The sequence below is a fragment of the Muscardinus avellanarius genome, assembly GCF_963383645.1.
Source record: "Muscardinus avellanarius genome assembly, chromosome: 12".
Lineage (NCBI taxonomy): Eukaryota > Metazoa > Chordata > Mammalia > Rodentia > Gliridae > Muscardinus > Muscardinus avellanarius.
The window spans coordinates 19,852,134-19,861,115 of record NC_137798.1 but is presented as its reverse complement, the minus strand read 5'-3'; the positions used below and the strand labels follow the sequence as shown (position 1 = coordinate 19,861,115).

Sequence of the window (8,982 nt, the reverse complement as noted above, 5' to 3'; positions counted from 1 at the left end):
GAATCAAATTTTTGTCTCTCTACAGCATTCAAATTCAAGTACAGGATGGTTCATGTGTTAGGTTGGGATATATTGTTTTAGGCACCTGCAGGAAATAGCTTCCAGAGACATTTGAGTTATTAGGCATTTACATTCTCATGTTTAATTTTACTTCATTTTATTTTGTATTATATATGTATATATTTTGGTAGTACTGGAGTTCTTGGAAACCCTTCTACCTCCGGATACACTCCCAGACCTATTTTTATATTTTTATTTGGAAACAGGGTCTCTTAAGCCAGCAAGGCCGGCTTTAAACCTGTGCGATCCTCCTGTCTCTGCCTCCCAAACGCGGGGATTAGCGCCACTATGCCAGGCTTCATTATATTTTTATTATATTTTAATGGTTAGTTTTTAATTTTAAAACCATCTTTTGTGTTCTTATATAATCTTCCAATTGTCTGAGATTCCATATTCATTTATATTTGTTTTTAGTTTTTATTATTTCACCTGAATTTCTTTAGTTTGTAATATTTATTCTTTCAAAACTTCCTAAATTATCTGATAAGTTTATATATCTGATCAAATAAAATATTTGCAATAACAGATTGGCTCTAAGTGTAGCTTTATTCATACTACAGAAATCTTTGATATCACATTATTTTGTAGATTGTCTGCCATCAATTAAATAAAAGCTTTGCTAGTAATCGATTTTAAATTATCAGTACTAGCACATTATTTTCAGTGCCTCTAAGTTGATTCCTTCTTTTCTTTCAGGTCATTTCAGTGTCTTCCCTTTTTTCTGATTCAATGGACCAAGTAAATGACTCTGTGATAACTGAATTTGTATTGCTAGGACTTGCACAGTCGTTGGGGATGCAGTTTTTCCTTTTCCTCTTCTTCTCCTTGTTTTATGTGGGAATTATTCTGGGAAACCTGTTGATTGTGTTCACCGTGACTATTGACCCCCATTTACACTCCCCGATGTATGTGCTTCTGGCCAACCTATCCCTCATCGACTTGGGCCTTTCATCTACCACAGTTCCTAGGATGATCTCTGATCTGTTCACTGATTATAAAGTCATTTCTTTCCACAACTGCATGATACAAATGTTCTTTATCCACGTTATGGGAGGGGTTGAGATGGTTCTACTCATTGCCATGGCCTACGACAGGTACACAGCCATCTGCAAGCCTCTCCACTATCTAACAATTATGAATCCCAAAATATGCATGCTTCTGGTCATAGCTGCTTGGGCCACTGGGGTGATTCATGCCATGTTACAGTTTGTTTTTGTCATAAACTTGCCTTTCTGTGGCCCCAATGATGTGGGGAGCTTTTATTGTGATTTTCCTAGGGTTATTAAACTTGCATGTACAGACACTTACAGCCTAGAGTTTGTGGTCACTGCCAACAGTGGATTTATATCTATGGGCACCTTTTTTTTCTTAATTGTATCCTACATCTTTATTCTGGTCACTGTATGGCAACATTCTTCAAGTAATTTATCCAAAGCATTCTTCACGTTGTCAGCTCACATCACTGTAGTGGTTATGTTTTTTGCTCCGTGCATGTTTCTCTATGTGTGGCCCTTCCCTACTAAGTCGTTGGATACGTTTTTTGCCATTGTGGACTTTGTTGTCACTCCTGTCTTAAATCCTGCCATCTATACTTTAAGGAATAAAGATATGAAGTTAGCGATGAGAAGGCTGAGTCGACAGGTTGTAAGTTCTAGGGAGATGACATAATAGATTTCATTGACAAGAGTGGAGGATGAATGCTATGGACCATCAAGCCTCCATGGTAACTAACACTATGGAATGCATATGTTATTATTATTGCATTTGGAAATCAGAGTAGTCAACGGGCATGGTGGAACATGCCTGTAATCCTAGTACTTGGGAGCCTGAGACAGAAGAATCACAGGTTAGTGGCCAGCCTGAGATTTAGTGAGGCCCTCTGCAACTTAGTGGCCTCTGTTTCAAAATAACTAACGTGTAACTCAGAGGCAGAATATCCTTGAGTTCAATATTCAGCACCACAAAAGAAAAATAAAGAAATCAGGGAAGTCCACAGAAAAGAAAATGTTAAAGAATTGCAACAACTTGTGTTAAGCATAAAAAAATAAAGTGTTAGGTATTTCTATTTAACCTGCATAATTACATTATGGTTACAGCAATGGTTTAATTTTGTATGCTTATATCTTTGCATAAATATATATACATTTATATGATTTGACTTTACTAGCATCTTAGCCAGGCATGGTAGTGCACGTTTGGTAGAACGCCCCTGAGTTCCATCGCTAGTACCACAAGAAAAATAAAACTAACTTTACTAGAATCTTTATACTAATAATAGGCATTGCTGTATATTAGTAGATACTTCTTATGGAAATTATGTGGATCCAATGGATAAAATATGAGTTTATGTAAACCAACAAATATTTAAATTAAGGAAAAAATATTTCTTATCTTAAATGTGCTTTAAGTTAGAGTAACAGGAAGATCAATACTATGTTACAATTTAAGTATTCTTTTCAATGTGTCTTGTATGATGTCACTTTAGAAATAGACCAGTACTTTGCATGATGGACAATTTGTGTACATTCCATTTTTTAAACTTTTATTGGTGCATTGGAATTATACATCATAGTAAGGTTCAAAGTGATATAGACACACTGCACACAGCACTTGAGGTATTTTCCTTCAAATGCCATGTCACTATCCATCCCTCAATGTACATATTATGAGATGGGTAGTGATGCCTTCATATATGGATAGAGCATTTTCAGGGGGAAGGGGTCCTGGAGATTGAGCCTAGGGGCATTCTGCCTCTGAGCCACACCCCCAGACCCATCTTATTTTTTTATTTTGAAACAAGGTCTCACTAGATTGCTGAGGATCTCATTAAATTGCTGAGGCTGGCCTCAAACCTGCAATCCTCTTGTCTCAGCTTTCCAAGTACTGAGATTGCAGGCATGTGCCAGGCTGACATAACAGCTTTTTAAAGAGCACAATTCTATTCCCTTTGAAGTTTCCCTCAAATAATTTTTTATTTGCTTAAAAAGCATCTGCAATTCTAAAAGTATTTATAGAAACTTATTTTCTAAAGTAAGGTACCCCACTGAAATCTCAAAATCTTATGTAATGTGCCTGATCATGAGCTGAAACGCTTAGAACAAAGAGGTGACTGATGTATTTCAGATAAAACCTGGAAAGACTGTTGGCCAAGAAACACAACTGAGACATCCCTTGAATGCATTTCTAAAACACTTAAGAAACTAAATGTCGTGTCTCAACTCATTTTTAACTACTGCATAGCAATTACGGCTGCAAAATAAATTGTAAGTCATAAGAAGTGAAACTTTCTATTATTTGGTCAAAGTATTGTTTCAGTATTTTCTCCACAAATTGATCATCAATATCTCAAGATAATCTATACTGGGAATGGAACCCAGGGGCCTTCTACCTCCGGGCTACACTCCCAGACCTATTTTTTTATATATTTTATTTGGAAACAGGGTCTCTTAAGCCAGCTGAGGCTGGCTTCGAACCTGCGCGATCCTCCTGTCTCCACCTCCCAAGCGCGGGGATTACAAGCGTGCGCCACCACGCCGGCAAGATAATCTCTTTTTTATAAAATCTAAAAAAAAAAAATCTAAGCATTATTATTCACTACCTTATTAATGTGCCTAGATATTAATTTTGCAACTTTATCTTATTTTTACTATGATTCTTTGGAAATTGCTTTAGACTCAGTAAGATAGTAAAAATATATGAATGGGTGATGAAATTGTGGCAGCATCCCTTCCCTTAACTCAAGATTCTGTTTTCTCTATAATGGCCAAGGGAGAACCTGTGAGACTATAAGAGTCTCATTACTCAAAGCTCGGGATAGCCACCTCCAGATCTTTTCACTGTCTTCTGGTCACTTTTATAAAGAACTTTTAATTAACCAAGTGGTTCACTAAGGAGGATAATTCACATAAATACTATTCTCTTGGAAGTACTCAGTGCTTTAAGAGAGTACAAACAGAAGGGAATCTGTATTCCTCTTTCTCTGAAAATTGCTGTAGTCTCTTCCAGTTATGAAGAAGGTAGGTGGGATGATGAAACTGAAATATGTTAGTAGAACTAACCAAATTGTAGCATTTTAATGAGAGAAGGTATGTCTATTAATAGACATGTCTTTATCTTCAAAAAATGGAAAGACTCTATATAATGGCTTAAATACTTAGAAGAATTAATATGAATAATTTTAGGAAAGATAATACTTGTTATTAATGTTCTACTGACAATAAATATTGACTCCTTCTGACTCTTCTGGACTAATCTACTCTTCCCTTCCTAATTTATTGATCCTATTCCCTTTTCCCCAAAATCGAGTAGGGTTTTTTTTTTGCCATCTTCTTCTCACAATCCCAATGAAACCCAGTTTTGACATTTCTTTCATAAAAGATAAAAATCTCACTGTTAAAGCTATGATGATTTTGAGAGATTTTAACTGAACTTATTTTAAAAACATGAAAACTAAGGACCCCAGATTTTGAATGATGTGCCCATGATCATACAGTAATTTATGCTAGAACCCTAATCACTGACTTGTGTCTCAATGATACACAGACATACAAGTATTTTTTCTTTAAAAAATGGTAAAAGATGTTTAAGAAAAAATAAATTCTAATGTTTTAATTCAAAGTTTAGTGTCATGCATGGGGGAAGGATTTTCTTTTTCAATTATGGCAAGTGTTTCATGATCATAGACACTGGTTTTGTTTTTAATTATGAAAACTACTTTTTCTGGAAAATAGATCTGAAAACCTCTATAAGTCCTTGAACCACTTAGGAAGAATCATAAATATTTTTAAAAAGGATTATAGTGGCCAGGGGTCTTCTATTGCTGGGAATGCTATATTATTACTGTATTCCAAGCAGCATGAGTTTAGGAGTTGTAATGTTTTAAGTAAATGAGCAATAAATCTTCTTTTCAGAAGAGTAGTATTTCTGAATTCTTACTTGCTACTATGGTAGAAGACGTTTTTGCTGATAAGAACCTATGGCCAACCATAATCCCTGTCAAATGTCTGTGGAACTATAATTTCAAATTTTTTCCTCTATCAGTTAAATAAAGTTGTTTCACATCAGCAAATACTAGGGTCAATTCAAAATTGCAGGCTTTGATTCTAAAGAGACACCCTCAACAAATAAGTGACAGAAATTATCTCATTATTGGAATTTTATCCTCCATGTTGTCAACAACTAATATTATTTTATTTATTATTATGTTGAGCAAAAGGGAACTAAAATGTGTGTTCATGACTTATTTTACCATTATACTTCTCTACTGGGGAAAAAATTAGAATCACTAAATTTTTATAGAACTTTTAAAACAGTAATGTGGTATTTGAGGGAGTGGAGCTATGGAACAGAACTCAGGATAATGAAAAGTGTCATTTCCAAGGGCAATAGAAAACTGTAAGTAAACTTCCAAAACAATATTATTCTTCTAAGAAATCTGTCAAATGTAACTCTCTAGACCTTTATACCCATCAATTTACATTCCTTTTTTTTTTTTTTTCAGTACTAGGGATGGAACCCAGGGACTTTTTACCTTCGAGCTACAACCCCAGCCCTATTTTTTATTCCTTATTTTGAAACAGAGTCTCACTGAGTTGCAAAGGGCCTCACTTAGTAGTAGCTGAGGCTGTCCATGAACCACGATCCTCCTGTCTCAGCCTCCCGAATGCTGGGATTACAAGCGTACACCGCCACACTCAACTCAACTCCGTTCCTCTCTTTTACATTTTACTTGCCCGTGTGCTATTCTGTCTAGTCTGACAGGTATTCCCATGGCTGTGCTTCATATTTAGGATGCTTTTCATTTTCTACTTCACTGTAAAACTTCATGAAAATGTATTTATTTTTTTCTAGATACACAATTGAAATGTCTCTCTTGGCTTGTTTCCAGCAATCACTGTTTAGTCTCTCACTTAACTGATGGAAGCTTACAAGTATATCCAACAATACTAAATTCTAGACACATCTTTACCCTTTACCTCCTTCCTAATTATTTCTATCCCTAAAAGAGATCTGTATGTTAGATATTTTACATTAGAGTTTATTAGTAGTAGTAGTATCATCAGAGAAAAAGACCATCATAGCTCTCCAAATTACTCAAAATGAAAACATTTGAATTTTATTTTCCATTTCCCACATACCATTGACAAATTTTCTCTCATTTCCCCTTAATAATTGCTATTACATGTTTACCAGTTACTATGTGGTAGCAAACTTATATTCATGGTCTTATCCAATCTTTACAGCATTCAAATGAAATAATAATGCATTTTCACCCATTTTGTACAAATGTGTCCATAAGACTCAAAACATGTATGTGACCTGTTTAAGTTCACTAGCAACATAGTAGATAAAACCAATATATATATATAATTTTTTTTTTTTTTTGCAGTACTGGGAATAGAACCCAGGAGCATTCTACCTCCACCCCCAGCCCTATTTTTTATTCTTTTTTTTTTTTTTTTTTTGGTGGTACTGGGGTTCCTGGAAGCCCTTCTACCTCCGGGCTACACTCCCAGACCTATTTTATATTTTTGAAACAGGGTCTCTTACGCCAGTGTGGCTGGCTTCGAACCTGCACGATCCTCCTGTCTCCGCCTCCCAAGCGCGGGGATTACAAGCGTGCGCCACCACGCCCGGCTTATTCTTTATTTTTAAACAGGGTCTCACCGAGTTTCAATGGGCCTCACTAAGTAGCAGAGACTGTCCACAAACTGCAATCCTCCTGTCTCGGCCTCCGAAATGCTGGGATAACAAACGTGTGCCACCATGTCCTGCTTAAAGCCAAGATTTGAGCCCAGTTCTCCTACCACGCAAGCTCACAGCTTAACCACTGGGACATGCCGCTTCTGGACCCTCACAAGCTCTCTCCTATCTTTTCATACTCATCTATTGCCAGGCTTAAAACAGTCACTGGCCTTTACTTCCAATATTCCCCTCATCTAATTCACACAGAAAGCAGAGTTAATCTATTAAGTAAATGTAACTCCTCAGTTTTCATAATAAAACTCGAATCCCTTAATAAACATACCTGAATCCCGTTTATATTTTATGTCCCATTAAACTCCATACTTTCCCTTATTAAATTCATTGCATTTTTCTCACTTTTCACTTGCTCCACCTTTTAGTCCCCCATTCTCTTATCATCTCTCACTTTTTAAATTTTATAGTTCTGATACTTTTGCTTCTTTTTGTTCTATTTTTCAACACTTAGTTTATTTGGGCATATGTCTTTTTCTCCCAAGAACTTTAGTAGCATCAAATGGTATAAGAGCAGGCGTCATGGTGCACGACTACAATCCCAGTACTTGGGAAGCTGAGATAGGAGGATTGCAGGTTCAAGGCCAGTCTCAGCAACTTAGTAAGACCCTATTTTAAGATAAAAGTAAAAAGGTTTGGGTGTAGCTTGGAGGTAGAATGCTCTTGGGTTCAATCTCCAGTATCAATAAAAAAGATATTTACTACAAAATATGAACTATTTTTTAAGTTGAGAAGAAACAGGGATGAGCCCAGCATGAGTGGCAACCTTGGGAAGACTTGGATCATTGTGTAGACAAGGAATTGTGTAGGAAGTAGTGTGAAATAAAATTATAAGCATTGTGTGTGTGTGTGTGTGTGTGTGTGTGTGTGTGTGTGTGTGTGTGTGGTACTGGGGTTCCTGGAAGCCCTTCTACCTCCGGGCTACACTCCCAGACCTTTTTTTTTTTTTTGAAACAGGGTCTCTTAAGCCAGCGAGGTTGACTTCGAACCTGCACGATCCTCCTGTCTCCGCCTCCCAAGCGCTGGGATTACAAGCGTGCGCCACCATACCCGGCTATAAGTTTATTTTTTTTATTTTGAAGTCTTTATGTAATGAACCACAAAAAGTCATTACAGTGAGAGAAATGATACAATCTGAGGCTCTGGGTTGGATGTAATAATTCTGACTTCCTTTTTGCTTTCTCCTCCAAGGGGACTATGGAGGCTGCCTCCTGGAATGAATCAGTTCTCCTGGAAACAAATTGCTCTATGGTGACAGAGTTTATTTTTCTTGGACTCTCCAATTCTCAGGAACTCCAGATTTTCCTATTTCTGTTCTTTCTCATTTTCTATGTAGGAATTGTGTGTGGAAACCTTCTTATTGTCATAACTGTGGCTTCTGACTCCCACCTACACTCCCCCATGTACTTTTTACTGGCCAATCTCTCGCTCATCGACCTGTCTCTGTCTTCAGTCACAGCTCCAAAGATGATTGCTGACTTTTTCAATAAGCGCAAAGTCATCTCTTTCAAGGGATGCCTTGCACAGATCTTTCTTCTTCACTTCTTTGGTGGGAGTGAGTTGGTGATCCTCCTAGCAATGGCCTTTGATAGATATGCAGCAATTTGTAAACCCCTCCACTATACCAGAATTATGTGCCACAACGTATGTGTTGGCATCGTGTCTGCTGCGTGGGGAATCGGCTTCCTCCACTCAGTGAGCCAGCTGGCCTTTGCAGTGAACTTACCTTTCTGTGGTCCTAATGAGGTCGATAGCTTCTATTGTGATCTTCCCCGGGTAATCAAGCTCGCCTGCACAGACACCTACAGGTTGGACATCATGGTTATTGCTAACAGTGGTGTGCTCACTGTGTGCTCTTTTGTTCTCCTAATTATCTCCTACACTGTCATTCTAATAACCATCCAGCGTCGCCCTTCAGATAGGTCCTCCAAGGCTCTGTCCACTTTGACTGCTCACATCACAGTAGTTCTTTTGTTCTTTGGACCATGCATCTTCATCTATGCCTGGCCATTCCCCATTAAGTCATTAGATAAATTTCTTGCTGTGTTTTATTCTGTGGTCACTCCTCTCTTGAACCCAATTATATACACACTGAGGAACAAAGATATGAAGGCAGCAATGCGACGGCTGAGAAAATGGAATGTGAGTTCTGGGATAAAATCATAG

The 8,982-nt window shown here is 37.4% G+C and overlaps 2 protein-coding genes across 2 annotated transcripts; both read left to right on the top strand.

Moving 5' to 3' along the window:
• Positions 1 to 789: 789 nt before the first annotated feature.
• LOC308271355 (olfactory receptor 4F6-like) lies at positions 790 to 1,728 on the top strand (the record flags this gene model as incomplete). Its single annotated transcript, XM_080707653.1, has 1 exon — positions 790 to 1,728. One exon carries the CDS (start codon positions 790 to 792, stop codon positions 1,726 to 1,728), a length of 939 nt encoding a protein of 312 aa, XP_080563779.1.
• Positions 1,729 to 8,064: 6,336 nt separating this feature from the next.
• LOC308271364 (olfactory receptor 4F4) lies at positions 8,065 to 8,982 on the top strand (the record flags this gene model as incomplete). Its single annotated transcript, XM_080707662.1, has 1 exon — positions 8,065 to 8,982. The coding sequence occupies one exon, from the start codon at positions 8,065 to 8,067 to the stop codon at positions 8,980 to 8,982; it is 918 nt and encodes a 305-aa protein (XP_080563788.1).